Genomic DNA, 19,085 nt, shown 5'->3' on the forward strand with positions numbered 1-19,085 from the left:
TTCTTTCTCCTCCTACTGGTTCTTGTTCTGAATCATTACTATAATTTACCCACTGTTTGTAATTCCAAACTTTTTTTTCCTGAACATACACACTACCTGCAGTGAAAATACACATATAACATTAGCGTATCAGTGACAATGTTATCTTAAACATGTTTAATTATTTCAAAACAAAGTTTGAGTCCGATGGCACCTTTAAGATCAACGAAGTTTTATTCTGGGTATAAACTTTTGTGTGCATGCACTCTTCTTCATACCTGCACACAAAAGCTCAAATCCAGAATAAACTTTGTTGGCCTTAAAGGTGCACTGGACTCAAACTTTGGTCTGCTGCTTCAGACCAACATGGCTACCTACTGGAATCTACTTGTTTCAAAGATATTTCCACCAATTTTATCACTAGTAAACATGCTCGACTTCTGCCTGAATGTTCTACTATTATTCAACAAATCATACTTTCTAAAAAAGACATTTCTACACACATCACACCTTGATTTTCAACACAACCATATTTGGCCCCTCTTTTCCCTATTTCCATTTGCGTCATCAGATTTTCCCAAGTTTTTAACTCTATTTGGTGTTATACTAACCTTGCCCTGTTCTAGATAGCCCAGGCAAGCCTGAGCTTATCAGATCTGGGAAGCTAAGCAGGGTCAACTCTGGCAAGTACTTTGTACTTGGATTAGAGACCTCCTTGGAATACCAGAGAGGCTTTATTCAACCACCTCCATGCCCTCAGCAGGGGTCAGTCACCAGAGGTTGCCATGGCTTCCAGGTGCACACACAAACATAAAAATACACAAAGAGTATACTAACCTTCAGTGGCTGAACTTCCGCAGTCCTCAAGGTTTAACAGGATGTTTTCATCTTTGATATCTCTGGCACCTCCCAACAACATCCAGCTCTCCACATTATCACTCTCAGAGACTGTACTGGCCACATCTTCATCCTCATCACTGGAGCTGTCCTCTATTACTAGGATCTTGTGGATCATGCGAACACCATCACGGTGAAAAGAGACAGACTTTTGATTGATTCTTTTCTCTTTTCTTGAAGTGTCTGTAGACAGTCCCTTTGAATTTTGACTGTATGTTCTTTCCAGTGTTGGAGAGTCTGGGGTTGTTAGCTTCTGGAGTTTGCTTTTATAAACACTATCTTCATCAGGAGTATCAGACAAGATGATAACATCAGGACTATCTGAAATCTGAATGACATCGCTATCTGAAATTACAACTAAGTTATCTTTCTGATCCTGTTTACGCACTGAATGCTGAATCTGCTTCTCCACATGTCCAGTTTCTTCTTGTCCACTGACATCTCCAAGGGCCTGAGCATAATGCACTTGGCTGTAAAGATGAAATTCTACCTCACTATCAATGCTTGTTTCACTGGAGGACTCTTCACAATAAATATCATCTTCAAATGCTTCTATATTGTCATATCCGCCAAACATTGTGGAAACCTAGTTGTATCTGTTAAAAAATAAATAAAATCAAGTTGTTGAAATAGAAATGCCAATAAAACATAGTTGCTTCCATTGTTAAGAGAGTGGTCTCCTAAACACAAAATAGAAAATCAACTACCCAAGGTTAAAGTCTATGTATATAATATAGGCAAATACTCCTAGCACTCTGTAGTTGACAATTCCAGGGTTTCTCAGGTGGAATTTAGGTTTCTCTGCTCCTAACCTAAACAAAGTGTTTGCCAAAGAATTCTTTGCATAATTTATCTAGATTTATCAAACATAATGTCAGAGCACAGAGACGAGTAGGGGGCTTAGCAAGAGTGGGGGTGCTAAGCAGCAATTTGCCGGCAAAGGGGCAGGGCCAGCAGAGAAAAGGGAGAGGGCCAGCATGTAGACTGGGAAGCAACTGGGGTTTCTTGTGAATGCTGCCCTGAGCAGAATGATGTCCCAGCCTCAGAGGCATGTGAAACAGCAAAGGGAACAAGGGGTGCAGCTGTCACTACCACATGTTTGAACAGCTGTGCAGCCAGGATGCAGAATTAGTGTCAGGTGTGTGTGGGGGAGATGGCAACTTCCCTTCTCCCCCGCCCCCCCGCAACTGTTCTCAGCCCATGAGGGAAAAAGGGTTGCAGGAGGACAAAAAGCGTCCCCTAGAGATTTCAGAAACAGCCCTGCTGCTTCTGTAGAAAATGAAGAAGGAATGAGAACTAGGAGTAGGCAGGATCTGGGGCAGCCAGGTTTTAAAAAAAAAACCCTACCTCCTGCGCCAGGACCTTCACAGGGTTAGTGGTGTCATCCAACTCACCCAGGCCAGTCACTCAGCTTGGCCCCCCTCACAGGTAGAGGTGGTGATGGGGATGGGGTGGTGGAACAGGGAGTACGATGTGCCTTCTTGAGATCCCCAAGAGGTAAGACTGGGAAAGAGAGGAAACAAAAAGCAAGAGACAGACTGTAGCTGTGCTCTGCTGCTGAGGCTGGACATATGGTGGGGGAATGCTAAAAAATGACCATTTTTACTTGCAAGTCATTCATACACACACAAAGTAAATAATTTGTATGGAAACGTAAAACATTTCCCTTTTGATGGTTTCCCTTGGAAAAAACCTAGTCTTACATACAATTAAATACATTTGTGGGTTCCCCAGAAAATCAATTGCTTTTGCTTGTGTTTTAAGCAAAATATAATCAGATCAGGCAGCTAGCACCATATCTATCCCCGCAGGACCTGGGTACAGTGATCCATGCAATGGTCACTTCCAGACTAGACTACTGTAACTCGCTTCACACTGGCTTACCCTTGAGATTGATCCGGAAACTGCAGCAGGTGCAGAATGCGACGGCTCGCCTGCTGACTGCACTACATTTACGGGTGGGCATTCGGCTGGCGCTCCACGGTCTGCACTGGCTGCCCATTGAATACCGGATCTGGTTCAAGGTTTTAGTTCTAACATTTAAGGCCTTACGCAGCCTGGGACCAACATACCTGCGGGACCGTCTCCTTCCATATATGCCCAGGAGGTCGTTATGTTCGGCCTCCCAACATCTATTGGCCATCCCCGGCCCAAGAAATGCCCGCCTTGCCTCAACTAGGGCCAAGGCTTTTTCAGTTCTGGCCCCGACCTGGTGGAATCAGCTCCCTACAGAGATTCGGGCCCTACCTGACTTATTAGCCTTCCGTATGGCCTGTAAAACGGAGCTGTTCCACCAGGCTTTTAGTTGAGGCTGCGGGCGTCTATTCTTGATCTGGTTGGCCTCCCCTATCAGTACTGTCACCTGTGCTACAAAATGGATCATCATCTCCCATCTCTATGAGATATCATGATGTGAGACGGCCAGGCTGGGCAATATGTGAAGATACGGTAAACTTCTCTGAGTGCTGTTGAGTTGCCTGTTTTCAAAATGTTTTTATTGTATTTTGTTTTATCATATGTTGTACTCTGCCCTGAGCCCTACGGGGAATGGGCGGAATAGAAATATACTAAAATAAATATGATATAATATTTTTATTTGGGTCTGTCCATGTCCTTTATAAAATGTATATCTCCGGTACCTGGCATTACATTTTATGGCACATATGGCCCGAAAGACAAAGTTCAATTTAGTTTATTCAAATTATATTCCATCCTCCACACCAAAGCAGGCTCAGGTCGGCTCACAGTACACAGTAAATCACAATAAAACAATTTAGATGACATTAAGTTAAAATAGTTAAAACAATTTAAACCATTTGGCGCTAATTTCCATTTAGTTACAGATGTCATTCGATGTTCTTAGACATCTTATTAGATCTTATATCTTGGCAGGTTCAGTTAAATGCTAGTTGGAATAGCATCATCTTGCAGGCCTTGCGGAACTGGGCAAGGTCCCACAAGGCTCTGTGACATATCACATCCGTCCCTTGTAACAAGTAAGTTTGACACCTCTGCTTTAAAGAATAACACCTCATGCCTCACAGGGTTCCACTAATAAAAAAAAAATGTGTGGGGTCTCTGGGAGGGCATCAGAAGATGGCTGCTAGGAAGAAGAGCCAAAGAGCCACTGTATACACATATAATGCTCACTAAATGCTTAATCATGCCTCATACTGCCATGACTCAGACAACATAGTAAGGATCATACTAAATGCAAAACAAAACACGCACATAAACATTCCTGTAGGTTGTATATATCTTAGCTACATTTCTCTGAAATAGGCAGAAAATTCTCTAAATCATTGCCTCCACATTTGCTGCTCCATTCCCAGATAGCCCTCTTTGCATTAACCTCTGCTTAAAGAAGAAAAAGTTTCAAGTAAACGGGCAGTGCCTACAAGGTTTGACTTGTCACCACTGGCAACCAGAAACTGCCCCCATATAACCAGGTGACTCAGGGTCAAACTAGATGTTACACTGTCCACAGGCTGAACCCATGGACACTGCAACTATTTTAGAACAGAATTTGGCCATTTAAAAATACTGTTGAGGGCCTGATCTTGGTTCAGTTTGAGGTGGGACGAGGGACTCTTGCACCCCTCCCATACCTTTCAAATGCCAAAACTGCCCTGGTTTAGATGAGTCCCTGCTTGGGCCCTTGTCATTACAATACGCTACTTGTCACAGAAAAGCTGAGTGGCACATTACCAGCAGCATACAGAAAGTCTATCTAGTTGTAACCAGCTCTTCTGATGAACAAGAATTAGAAACAGCCAACCCAGAGAAAGGAAAGTATGGCTACCATGAGAAATTCTGCTTCCATTCAGGTGCAATATAAGCTGTATGCCTAGCTGCCTAGCGTTAAATAGAAGGGCCCAAAATACACAGAGCAGATATTGTTCATTTGTTGCTATTGACAAATGAAATTATAAGACTAAAAAACAACCAGCTTCTGGACAACTTCTTGACATTTGTGTAGTACCTAGAGTTTCAAGGTGCTCAGTGTGTAAGAAATATCGACATTTTTCACACATCAATCATGACCCACTAATAGAAAGCACTTTCCACTTTTTATAACATAAAACCCGTAAACTGAAATGGCAACAGCAAGCTGCAGCGAAACTTCCATATCTTAAGTAAAGCTAACAGCCTTGGCAGTATAATGGCAGATGGTTTGCACTCAAAAGGATACAATATATGCTGGGAGGGACTTAATTTTCCACACTTCAGGCTCATTCATATGAGTCTTAGCCTGAGAGGGTATTCCTTAGAAGAAATGCCTTGAGTTAATAACCACCCCTATGGCATCATACAAAGCAGAAGATGAAGGTGGTTACTGACTCAAGGCTATCGAGTCAAGCCATATTGCCAAGCTACACAGATGTGGATGAATAATGTCAGCGAACCAAAGTTAGATAGAGACACAGATTGCTTGTGACAGAATTGCTGATTTTCACCATTTTGTCATAAACTGTTAAACAACATCTAAGCACTAACATTAAAACTGAACTTTTCAGAACTTAAAGAGTTCTAAGTTTCTACTACTCGTGGCTACAAAAAGTTTGAAAACTGGATTAGACTGTAACAGTTAAAAAAAAAATGTGTCAAGAATGCAGATAAGAAAAAAGCTCAAAATATACTAATCTGATAAAACCTTTTCATGGACATAACAGCAGATATATAGTCGGAAAAATGGATTAACAACTCCAACTATTAAAAGGATTTATAATCACCTCATGACAAAGACAAGAAGCAATCTATGTGTCCTCTGTCAACTGTAACTTACCTTGCAGTTAACAGGCTCAGATAAATTTCTTTGGCTCTAGGATCCAGCGAAAAAATTTAAGAGCCAGATGCAGTTTTAAAGACCATGCTTTTTAATCACCATACTTTTTAAATTATTCCCAGGGCATTTTTTGTAGCAGGAACTCCTTTGCATCTTAGGCCACACACCCCTGATGTAGCCAATCCTCCAAGAGCTTACAGGGCTCTTAGTACAGGGCCTATTGTAAGCTTCAGGAGGATTAGCTACATCGGGGGGGGGGGGGTGAGGTCTAATATGCAAAGGAGTTCCTGCTACAAAAAAAGCCCTGATTATTTCTATTGCAAAACAAAATCCTAAACACTTCAGTTTCTTTTAATTTTATTAAAGCTATGCCAGAGGTATCATAGTATATGACTAAATATAGAATAACCACAACAAAAAGCTAAACTCTAACCCTATCAAAGTTTTATTCAAGATATAAGAATTCTGATTTGTATGCTGGTTGTAACATAGGTCAAGAAACATCTAAGATGGTTCCTGGTCTAGTTATGGGCCTTTTTCTGTGATGGATGTTGACAAGATCCTAGGATCTGTTTAAGCCGCAACTTGTGCCCCGGATCTTTGCCTACCTAGACTGCTAAAATGATGTAAGGACCATTTTACAAGCTTCTAGCATCTGTTGTAACTTAATCATTAACTCAGGGTACCCTCCTTCAGCCACTAAAAGCTGTAGTTATGCATCAATCCCTTAACCATCATTAGAGAAAAATGATGTGGATATTGAGAGCTTAGTCTCTAATCTGTCCTTTCTAGGCAAAGTGATTAACCAGCAGCAAAACAATTCCAGGTCTTCCTGGATAACTTCATCTTCTCTAGGTCCTTTCCAGTCTGACTTTAGGCTGGACTACGAGACAGAGATGGCCCAGATTCATCTGAATGCAGACTGGTGCCTGCTGACACCTTTCTTGGCACTCGCCAAGTGTTTTAAGAAAGTGGGTGGGGTGAAATGGGGCTGTTGCTCCAACTGGCCACGGGCGACCTGATTGGCTGCACAGATTGAAATAACATTGTTTCAACCTCAGCTGCCACTACAGTGTTTGTTTTATTCTCCTTTATTCCTCTTTCCCAACGTATTTTCAAAATTACTTCTGCACTTAGATTTCCTCTGTGTATGTGGCTCCTTTTCCTGTTGCAGCCACTTTGTAGTTATGCTCACCACTCTGTGTCAGGATTCCAAAAGCACCCACAGGGTGATACAGACAAAGGCCATGTCTCTTTGTTGCTCCAATTGGATTTATCTGCAGTTTCTGATACAGTGGACTATGCCATTGTTGAGATGTTTGGAGGCAAAAACAGGTAACAGGATATGTATGCTGGATTAATTCAAATCATCCCTCATGGACTGGACTCAAAGGACTGTCATAATAGACCAAATATCATTAGCATGGGGCCTATCCTGTGAAGTTCCAACAGGATACAATCTTATCCCCATGCTTTTCAATCTTTGTGTAAGGCCTTTAAGCTAAATCATTTGTGCTTTGAGGGCCGGTTATCATCAAAATGCTGACAATATTCAGCTCTATATCTCCTTATCCAAATTCCCTGATGATGTAGCAGAATTCCCGAATTGTTGCCTGGCTGCAGTGGCTAAACAGTGAAATCACTAAAACCAAATCCTGGAAAGACAAGGGTAATGCTGGTTGGAAAGTCAGAAGAACACTGCATTCCCCACTTTCAATGGGATTCAGCTGAGCCCTGCTGACTCACTTAAGAGTCGAAAGGTTATACTAGAGCTGCACATCAGGAGCCACATATGACTTTCACAAATTTTGTGTGGTTCTCAAAGCACCCCCCCTAGCACCCTGTTGGCTGGCTTGGAGAAGGCATTTGTCTCTTTAAATCACTTTTCCCAAGTCAAGCCAGCCAGCAGCTTGGAAAATACATTTAAAGTTTCCACCTCTCCCGCCATTCTCCCTCCCCTTCATCTATTTTCTTCCCTCATCAAGTGTCTGATGTTCATGTCTTCTGGCTCTCAAATGGCTGTTTATTCTGTGTGGCTCTTACGTTAAGCAAGTTTGGCCACCCATGTACTGGATGGTGCATCCCTCTTGGAGAAGCAAGTTGATGCAGCTGCAAAAACACCTGCTTTCTTTCAACTCAGTTTAGCCTAGAACATGCCCCATAACTTGACATGGTCAATCTTCCCCCAGAATTCATGCCACTGTAACACTGAGACTAGACTACTGTAGTACAGTTTACTTATATCTCCACACAAAGTCAACTCAGACACTCCAGTTGGTACAGGATGCCACAGCTTGGTTGTGAAAAAGAGCTAAGCAGAGTATGCATACTACTCCTATTATGCAGTCATTCACTGGCTTCCCAGTTACCAGGCTCAGTTTAAATTAGTGGCTGTCACACAGAAGGCTCCTCACAGTCTCAGTCCTTGTATCTGCAGCACTACCTCTCCCACAATGTCCCATCACCACAGCTTCACCTACCTGAGCAGGTGCCAGTCTAAAAATGGGCAAAATCAATATGTGCATTCTCTGTGGCCTCCACCTAACGGAATGGCTTGCCTGATGAGATCAGAAAGGTTCCCATTCTCCAGACCTTCCACAAACTATGCAAAACTAAATTATTCAGGAGGGCTCCTTTACATGGGTAACAACAGGGCTATACCGAAATGAAAAGGTGCAGAAAGATATGTTGGAAAATAGGTTGGAACTTATACTACTGTATAGACATACAGTCTGTTACTGAATTTATAATCCTACTACGTAATTTCTACATTGTTTAACATGTCATATTAATCTTATGCTTTGTTTCAGCCCTGTTTCAGATTTCTGCAATCCAGAACCTATTGCACTGTTCATGGGAAGTTTCATCCTGCTGACTGTTCGAATTTACACTATGTAAACCTCCTTGAATCTCAGTGAGAAAGGCAGACCATAAATACCACAAATAAATAAAAATAAAATAATTCTAACATGAAACAAGTAAGCTTTGTATTTCTACTGAGGATTACTTTGACATACAAAAATAAAACCATTACTAAAAACACTATGTCAGAGGTGTCAAACTTGTTATGGGTGCCAGATCTGACATAAAAATTACTTTTATGTAGTTAATGAGACAGTCACCTCCAGATTAGACTACTGTAACTCGCTCTACACTGCCTACCCTTGAGTCTAACCTGGAAGCTCCAACTGGTCCAGAAAGCGGCAGTGAGAGCCCTAACAGGAACGGCACATATTCAACCTGTGCTGCATCAGCTACACTGGCTTCTGGATGAGTACCGAGTCAGATCCAAGGTTTTGGTTTTGACCTTCAAGGCCTTGAGCAGTATGGGACCAATGTATCTACAGGACCGCCTCCTCCATTATGTCCCTGGAAGGACACCACACTCTACTGGTCAGAACCTGCTAGTGATCCCCAGCCCAAGAGAGGTCCAGCTGTCCTCTATGAGGGCCAGTCCTGCCTCGGACCTGGTGGAACACTCTGCCAGAAGACACCACAGCCCTGTAAGATCTCTTACAGTTTTGCAGGGCCTGTAAGGCAGAGATGTTCCACCAAGCTTTTGCATGAAGATAAAAATAGTTACCACGCTGGCACCTCTCTCCTCCGCCCCTTCTTAGGGGTACCCCCACCCCACAATGCAACGTCTGGATACCTGATCAATAGCATCGCCTAGAGCCAAGCACCAACCAGGATGAGGTGATTAATTAAGCATTATTATTATTATTATTGCTATTATTATTTCTTTTAGGGCTGGGCCATGTCTGCCATAAAATGAAATGCCAGGTACCAGAGACAAACTTTACAACACAGGCAAAGCCAATTAACAATATTATTTTTACTCGTAATACAAACAAAAGGAATTGATTCCAAGAAGTGAAAGCAATTGATTTACTGAAGAATCCATAAAACCCTGAATATATGTATTTAATCTTATGCAAGACTCGGTTTTTTCCAAGGGATACTATACCCATCCTCTAGCTATTTCCTTTCTTGACAGCTTTGACCACACATAACTCACCATGTGTGCCCATGTGCCTGCTCCGCATAGCAGCCTCCTGCCCTCCCTCTCTCACACCAGTTGCTTGTGGGATGGATAAGAGCCCTGGACAGGCTGATTCCAGCCCCCAGGCCACATGTTTGCCACCCCTGCACTAGGGGCTACAGAAAAACTTTATGACTTGGTATCTGGGATTTGATATGCCTCATACTACATAATATTTATATTAGAACAATGGATACTGAAGGGCAATACAAGAGAAAGGGAAAAATAAAATAAATAAAAATTAAAATTCTTTAGATTCACAGAAAAAGCAAGTAAGCTAGTATTTTGTTCTGGCATAGCTTATAAAATCAGTGCCATTATACAGTAATGTAAAGCACTGTATTAATCTTCACAACAATTCACTGAAAGCAGCACAGCAATAACTATTTATCTTAAACTAAAGAACAGAACCCCTAACCATACATGAATGAGCTCTCCTGCTTCCATTGTCAGCATGAAACAGAGATTCTTTTATAACCTGTATGGATAATTTGTATTGAGTAAACTCTACCCAAAAATACAAAATATACTATGGACAAAGTTTGTCCATACGTAACAACAAAGACAGGATTATGGGTCTGATCTGTCCTGCTTCTGATATCAGAAAAGCAGCTTTAAAAAAAAAACTTTTCTAGGAAACAACTGACTTTGCACCCCACCTCCAAACTGGAAAAATTGTTCCACAGAAACATGGTTGCCAAACCCAACGTGAAAACTGAATAGTGGCAACCAATTTATGGCAACCAAGGGTCCCTGGTATTCCCTAGTGGTCTTCCATCCAAATACTGACAAGGATCAACACTGCTTAGCTTCCAAGATCTGATGAGATCAGTGTAGCCTGGCCTATCCAGGTCAGGGCAAACATTACTTACCTGTATTCAATAGTTACAATTTAAATGACATGGCCAGTCATGGGTTTGGGGTTTTTTTACTGTACATATTTTGTACTTCACTAACTGGATGACTGAATAATCTTTTTCATACTTGTAATCTGCTCAACCCCAGTGAGTATTCTGCTTTACTAGGAAACTGCTGTTAGATTACAATGTTTTATCCTACCTCATAGTTCAATTGATGATAGACTAAATAGTTATTATATTTGTAATCCACTTCCAATTTAATGGAGAAAGGCAGACAGTAAATGATAGTAACAATAACCTCAACAAATAATCTACCAACTTCAAAAGCAGCTGCTCTACCTCAAAGAGAAAAAAAACAGTATCATTAAAGCTGTGCTGTTCCACAGTGATAAAAATAACCCAGGAACAACAACTAAAACACATTATGGTAAACACTTTTTATAAAGACCTTAATTTATGAGATACATGGCTAGTAGAGAATTTCAGATATTTTAGTAAATATAGTCTGAACTTGAACATTCAGGTTCAAATCTCTCACACAAACACCCCATAAATGCACCTGATAACCTCAAGCAAACCTTTAACTCACTTTCAGGGCTCCCTTCCCCCACCTTAGGTTTGGGGGTAATATTGATGTACCTTTGTGGAAACTAAAAGGTAAAGGTAAATGTGTCTTTAACGTACCACAGAGCTCCTGCTTTGTTCTTACCCCCAAGTTCTCAACTCAATTAAGTTTGCAGCTTTTCCCTCTCTCCAAGCTGCCCCCCCCCTCCCGTTCCAACCCCGTCCTCAGAACTCTTTCCTCAGTGAAGGCGGAAGAAGCTGAGGATTGGCCTATGAGAAAAATAGTTAGATCCAAGTGGCCAACCGTGCTGGTCTGAAGTCGTAGAACAAAATAGGAGTCAATTTGCACCTTTAGGACCAACTTAGTTTTATTCAGAATAAAACTAAGTTGGTCTTAGAGAAAAATAGTTGCGATAAGAACCAGTTTGGGGGTGGGGAGGGGGGCATACACACGTAACATAGCAATAGGGTGCCTCTGAGCACAGCCAAAATGCTCTTCCACCAGGCGAAAATCTATGTGTGTGTGTATGTATATATCATACAAATTAGAGAAATAAAAACACAAACTCCTCCCCATCACCATCCGCCCCCCCCCCCCCCGCGGTTTCTCTGGCTTTGCCATGACCAAGAAGCTGGACTTCACAGAGAGGGGCAACGTGTGACCGGGAGAGACTGAGGGAACGCGGTCGTCGGTTCCAACGGCTGGCCTGGGGGAACGAGGGGGAGGGGGAGACAACCCTGCTCGCGCGCGCGCTCACACGCTTTACTCACTAGCGCTGCCTGCTGCGACCAGGAAACCCCCTCGCGACCGGAACAGGCGCCACCAGCGACCCCTCCCCTTTCCCGCTTCTTCCTCCTCTCAGATTGGGCCGCGCTTCCGCCGGCTGAGAGAAGGGAGGGGAAAGAGAGGCCCGGAGGCTGCCGAGGAGGAAAGGGGAAAGACGCGATTGCGCTTGCGTGCCCAACGAAGAGTACGGCGCATGCGAGTAAGCGAGCGAGAATCTGTATGCGCGCGCGCTCGGGTCTCGCGCATTGTTTGGCGTTGACCCGGGTGGGGGAAAGTTTGACGCCGGTGGGCACATGCGCTAGCCGCCGATTGATGTCCTGTATGACGTCAGCTGGGAAAGAGAGTCCGGGTTTTTCTGCATTCTGATTGGGGGAAACGCTTCAGTGACGTAGCCTGCGCTTGCTTTTCTATGATGGGAGGAAGGAACGCAAGGGCTGATCTTAGTGTAATACTGAAGGACACGTGGGGAACGAGGTGGGGGCGGAGAGAGAACAGTCTTTTGTCTCATTCCCTTCTTTCGGCTTTTAGAGCACTCGCGTGAAAGGAGCGAATATACGACGAAGGACGGCGGATGCCTGCGCTTCGCTTGTTCACTTCCACTGTGATGTATGCACGCAAACACCTTTAAGGGAACCTACAAAAGGCTGATTTCTCTGCGTTTCTCAGGGTCCCAATGGGAGATGTCGTTTCATGTTGGTCTTGACTTTGGTGTGGGAATTATAATCTCTCTGGCAATGCTCCCTCTAAACTGGGGAGTCTTAATGAGCAAAAATTCTACTTTGTGAGCTACTGCATAAATTCGTTTGCTCTTGGGCCATTTTTCCAGAGATAAGATAAAAATGTGAGCCGGGGGCTAAAAAACTATGAGCTAGCTCACACTAATTCAATTTAGAGGGATCCAGATGGGCAGCCACGTTGGTCTGAAGCAGTAGAACAAAGTAGGAGTCAATCAGCACCAAAGTAGGAGTCAAGCAGGACCAACGAAGTTTTATTCAGAATGTAGCTTTCGTGTGTTCTAAGCACACTTCATCAGACAATAGTAAGGAATGGCAAACAGTCCTAAATATAGAGAAAGTGGGCTGTGAGTTAGTATGCAGACTCATGATTCTTTTAATTTGCTAAAAAACATTTCCATGACTCTGCATACTAACTCACAGCCCACTTTCTCTATATTTGGGACGGCTTGCCATTCCTTACTATTGTCTGATGAAGTGTGCTTAGAGCACACGAAAGCTTACATTCTAAATAAAACTTTGTTGGTCTTAAAGGTGCTCCTTGACTTCAGCTTAGAGGGAACACTGCACCTGTCGTTTCCCAGTTCAAAGCACTAGAGAGATTGGCTTACGCATAAGCTCCTGTTTGCTGGCCACAGAACATGATTGAAGGATGAACTGTAAGCAGGCAAGGTAGATGTGTTCACCCCCTAACCACCTGTGGTTCCCATCCCCCAGGTGAGGCCTGGAGATGTGGAATAACAACTGCTATCCAGACCACAGAAATCAGTTTCTCTACTGAAAAATGGCTGCTTTGAAGGGTGGAATCTATGGCATAGTACCCTGCTGAGGTCCCTCTCTCCACATCCCCTCCTCAGGTCCTATTCCTGAAATCTGGAATTTTGTAATCCAGTTAGCAACTCTGTACCCACCACATCTCAGGGAATGTTATATCTACCTTTAATTGTCACCTTTATTATCCATAGCTGTATGGATGAACTACAAGCATGTGGTACCAGAGTCATAGGATGAAATTAGGAGGAACCAGAGACTTTGAAGAAGGAATCTTCTCCACTGCAGAGTCTTCTATAAGGAAATGCTAAAGAGTGTAGGACTTTTTAATGTAGAGGAGGGGTTTGGGCGTAATTTTTATAAAAGTAGGTATCAAATGGAGAAAGTGGATAGAACTTTTTCTTCATCTCCCCCTCCTGCAGTGCCAGAACTTTAAGGTAGCTGCTGAAGTTGATGGGCAGTAGAGTCAGAGTGTTACTTCACTCAATGAGTAATTAAATCGTGGGATTCACTGCTCAGTGCATGTAGTTATGACCAAGAGCATGGAAGGTATTAAAAGGGAATTAGAGTCATGGTAGGGCAGAGGTGACTGAAGGGGAACTCTACATCCAGAGGCAGTAAACCTGTGAAGACCAGTACTAGGAGGCAACATCAGTAGGAAGCCATCTTTGAACACAGTGACAATTGTTCTTCAGAAAATGGTACCTCCTTAGTATGGTGCAAAGGGAAGTATGTTCAACACACTGTTTTCATTTACCAGACCCAGAGTTTTGAAGGCAGTGGAAGAACTGTGTATAGAAAATGTTGATTAATCTGCTCTGCCGTTGTGAAGTTTGGGAGTCAGTTCACATAGCAGAAACCATGAACTTTCTCCACTTGCAGAATAGGATGTGTGAATTTACAGGTTTAGACTGCTTAAGTGGATAGCTTCAAGAAGCAGTGTGTTGTGAGAGTGACTCGGTTCTTGTCACAATCAACTGTGATTCTGGTTGCTTACAGTCATGCACTGAGTTTAAAAGGGTTGTTGGTGGTGGAAAGTGCCATCAAATTACAGGTGATTTATGCAATCCTGTAGAGTTTTCAAGGCAAGATATATTCAAATATGGTTTGCCATGGCCTGCCTCTGCCTCATAACCCTGGGCTTCCTTAGTGGTTCTCCCATCCAAGTACTGACCAGGGCCAACCCTGCTTAGCTTCTGAGATCTGGTGAGATTGAGCTAGTCTAGGGCCATCCATATCAGAATAACGAAAAGGTCAGGTGATTGCATGATGCTTAAATCACATTCGTTCCAATAAGTCTCCATGACTTTCTGGGTCATAGCTGCCTTCAGCCCGCAAGCAGCTTGCAAGATCAAAATACAAGATTTCCTGTAATGTTCAGTGCGTAGTGCATGACTTGTTTCATTTCTGTCTAATATCAGGTTTGACCTATGATATTTGTTATGCGTTTTTGTTATAGGTGGTCTTTTGTGTGTGAAAGCTTCATTTGCTTATTTTTAAGCTTCCTAAGGGAGCAATTAGTCACAGAGCCACCTTCCTCATAAAAGTTATGCAAAGCAGCACCTGCCTAAATGTTTTCTGAAAATAAAATTTTAAAACTTCTTAATACTTGTAGGAAACTGTTGCCATGAGGATAACTGATGGCTCAGCTGTCAAATAGAATCTCCCCATTGTTTAACCTTGAAGGGTTTTTTCCCCTTTAAGAAAGGTTTTCTCCAATAATGTGGACTTTGAATGGGAGAGTCTGCTAAGTGCGGTCCTCTCTTATATGCATGGCTGCTGCTTTGTGTGACTTGGTCAACGTGCGTATGAAGGATCGCGTGCTCCCTTATGAATGGCTGCTTTGGAACGTGGACTATTTGGCATTATACCCACTGATGTCCCTTCCCTTCTCAGGCTCCACCCCACAGATCTCCAGGTATTTCCTAACTCCGAGCTGGCAATCCTGTATGTTTGCTCGAATGATCTCATGGACATTGTAATGTATGAGGTAGACACAAAGTGAGAAAGATCACAAGGCTAAGCTTCAATCTGAGGCTATGAGGTTTCTGTTTAAAGTTCTAAAAGTTCCTGAGAGGACTTGCCACTATCATACCAGAGTGTTAGCATCTGTCTTTGTTCGGAAAGTTAATTATAAGGCCTGTTCATCTGCTATTGATCTACTGATTCTCCTCTGAATGGTTTCTTATGGAGGACTAATGTAGGACAAACTGCGATATTATATAGCAGGGGTGGCCACACTGCAGCTCAGGAACCACATGTGGCTCCTTCACACATATTGTGTAGCTCTTGAAGCCCCCACCACCCCATCAGCCAGCTTGGAGAAGACATTTGTCTCTTTAAATTACTTCTCCAAGCCAGCCTGCAGCTCAGAGAATGCATTTAAAAGTTAAAGTTGCTTTCTTTCCACCTCTCCCTCCCCATCTATTTGCCTTCCTTTCTTTCTTCCTGTCTTGCAGCTCTCAAACATCTGACATTCATGTCTTGCAGCTCTCAAACATCCTTATTAAAGAATGCGTTTGCACCTGAAACAAGGATCTGATGGCTCCCTGGCCACAGGGATAATTTTTCCTGTAACTGCCAGCACTCTGCGCCCTAGCAACTGTGTGTGTTCTTGATGTCAAACCTCACATCCTTACTTGCATGTGGGTCCTATCCTCTTCTCTGTGAAATACTGACTGTTTGGCTGCCTCTGTGGACCTCATTCTTCTGGAATGGTAAATATTTCCTTTCTCTCCCCGCTCCTTCCTAATTTCTTAGCTAGTTTGTGTGCTTGTGTGTTCTCATTGTGTGTTTTTGTCTTTTATTATTTTTTAATTAAATAACTTCCGGTTGAACATCTGACTAGTTTATTTGAGAGTTCTCTAAGGGAAAATCCTACTAGACATTGGTGGAGATTCCAGTAACCTAATTTTCCACAATTAGGAGACTGTCAGTTCGGTGACACAAATGTTTATGTTCACCCAATTTATGTTGTCTTCAATTAAGGAGTTGTTTTTAAAACACTGTTGAAGTCTGGAAACTTATTTTAAGTGGTCTGTGACCTCTGTTTTGGTGGGGGGTTTTCCTGAAGGCTGCGGGAAAAGAGGAAGACTCAACATGGGGAATTGTCTCAGTCAAGGAAGCCACACCTCTCAGTCTGCAAGACCTGAGCAAGATTGTTAACAATAGGATGTTTTGGAGATCACTAATCTGTATGGTTGCCATACACACACAATCTGTTTTTAAGGTTAATGTTTTTATGCTGTGCTGAGCTTTTGTTCTTAGCATTGAATTTTAATTAACATCTTTTTATTATTTTATAATAATTATTCTATAATAATTTTATTGAAAATAATAAAATGTATTATTTTATAATACTTGTTTTATTGAAAATAATAAAATTTATTATTTTATAATAATTGTTTTATTATAAAATTGTTTTTTATTATTTATTTTGTACGTCTTCTCGGGCAGATTCCTGGACAGGTGGCATCAGATTTTTCTAACTAAATAAATGTATTCCAAATACATAACTTTATTTCAAGACAAATACTGAACTTGCAGTTTTGGCTGATACCCCCTATCTACTGCAGACCTCTTGCCATAATGCTCCTCAGGGAGCAACCTTCCCCCTGGAGCAGCATTTCATTGAGATCAGTGTGCTGCAGCTTTTGTGGGGGAGGCAGGAAAGTTCCATCATGCCAGTGAAATATTTACTTGGCATCCAGTACTATGTATCATCTGTCTAAATTACGTGAATAAAGTAGATTTGTGCAGAGCAATCATTGTAACTTCACTCTATCAATGTTTGGAGGGGCTTAGTGTTTCTGTACAGGATCGGGGCCCCAAAGAAGTTAGGGAGCAGAGCAAACATTACAGTCTGCATAAAACATCCGAAAGTGGGAAGGCCGAGGCCTCCAGCTGAACCACCAAGACAAACCCTCCCAGACAAAGATTCCTCCTGAGCCTTCTTTTCTCAAGACCAGATGCTGCATTAGTACAGATATGTTGATACTCCCAGCAGTTTCTTCCCCAGGCCCCCTTAATTTTTGCAGCTGCAGTCCTGTTTCCAGTTATCCTACAGGGCAGCTTGCCAGAACTGTCGCTAGCAAGCAATACTCCCTCTAAGCTGTGGAATTTTGTGAGCAAAAATTCTACTTCGTGAGCTACTGCCATTGAAGTTGTGAGCTACTGCATAAATTAGTTTGCTCTGGGGCCATTGTTCCCGAGCTAAGACAAACATGTAAGCTGGAGGCTTCAAACCTGTGAGCTAGCTCACGCTAACTTAGCTTAGAGGGGCACTGCTAGCAAGCCTGTTTCCTGCCACTGCTACTTCAAGTGGTGGTGTAAGGGAACAAAACAGCAATGTCATCTACATCTCTCCTGGGTAAAACCTGACAGTGATATAAATTGAAGAAATTAAGGAAAAACCTGACAGTGAGACAGTGATATAAATTGCTGGGCACTCTATAGTAGTGATGTCACATACTCCCCCATGACCCCACCTCCAGCCCTCCCAATGGTTGCCATGCTTGACCTGGCAACCCTAGAATCCTAGCCAAGGGATGCTTCACCCGGAAGGTCAGCGCAGGTAGGCAGAGGCGGGCTCACAGGGCCCAGAAGCAAGGCTCAGTAGGGAGGCAGGCCTGTACAGGAACTGCTATCTTGTCTGGCCAAAGCTTACCTGAAAGATGAAAAAAATTACACAAGATCAAGGAGAGGCAGCAGTAGGGGAAGAGAGTTGTAGAGGGTGTTATAGGGCAAGGGAGGAGTGAAGTAAGAAGAGGCTTGAAAGGATGAAATGTTGACTGAAGGGACCCTCCACTTCACAGCTAATTCTTTCTAAGTGAAATCCTAAATGGAATTTCACCCTTCTAAAGCTTAGAAGGGTATGCATCATTTTAGGATTTAATTGAGAGTCACCATTCTATGCCGTATCCAAAGACTAGATGGATATCTAAAGTAAGCATCTCAGCTAACATATTCAATCCTTTTATAGGAAACTCCAAATCCTCTTTCTTGGGAATTTCTGTCTTTCCAGTATTGCCTTCCACATCACAATGTCTTTTTGCAATGGCAGTTTTTCCAGTGGGGGCTCTTAAAAAGAAGGCCCAAGAGGAAAGTTTGGGACATGATAGAATATAAAGTAGGTCACTGTCATTTCCCCAGTGAATCCTGGAGGTTGTAGTTCTGTGAGAGGATGGCAAAGGATCTGTAGCAGAGAATTCTCAACAACTGTCCAACTGTTCTTTATGATTCTGAAGAGGAAGCCAATTGAAGTGCTATTCAACCAATTTGGCTGTCTGATTGCTTCAGACAAGTGTATTGTTTAGTTCTGTCCAAAGGGTTGCCTGGTTGGAGTCAATGGCTTGACAAAAAGCACCTCAATGTTCCTGTAATGACAAACTTTTACTGAATGAGCAATGTGTTTATTTTGTTTACTTCATGTATACCCCATTTTTCTCCTCAGTGACGACTCACAACAACTCTGTGAGGTAAGTTCAGCTGAGGGTGTATGATGAGCAAAAATCACCCAGCAAGCTTATGTGGAAGTGCTGGAATTTGAACGTGGAGTCTGTTAGACCCTAACCACTGTCCCATTCTTGAAGGGAATACAACTCACACCTCAGTGTGAGAAGTCAGAGATTAGGGCTAAGTAGGTGTGTGTTTGTGTGAGAAAGAG

General features: G+C 42.6%; 1 protein-coding gene across 1 annotated transcript in view; it reads right to left on the reverse strand.

Annotated features, from left to right (window-relative positions):
- ZCCHC7 (zinc finger CCHC-type containing 7) overlaps window positions 1-1,468 on the reverse strand; it is a 150,809-nt gene extending 149,341 nt beyond the window's left edge. The window contains exon 1 of the mRNA XM_060237025.1: window positions 817-1,468. Coding sequence (XP_060093008.1) covers window positions 817-1,453 — 637 coding nt within the window. The 5' untranslated portion in view covers window positions 1,454-1,468. The remainder of the gene's footprint in view (window positions 1-816) is intronic.
- Between the last annotated feature and the right edge of the window lie 17,617 nt (window positions 1,469-19,085).

This window comes from Heteronotia binoei, chromosome 4 (assembly GCF_032191835.1).
Source record: "Heteronotia binoei isolate CCM8104 ecotype False Entrance Well chromosome 4, APGP_CSIRO_Hbin_v1, whole genome shotgun sequence".
Taxonomy (NCBI): Eukaryota; Metazoa; Chordata; class Lepidosauria; order Squamata; family Gekkonidae; genus Heteronotia; species Heteronotia binoei.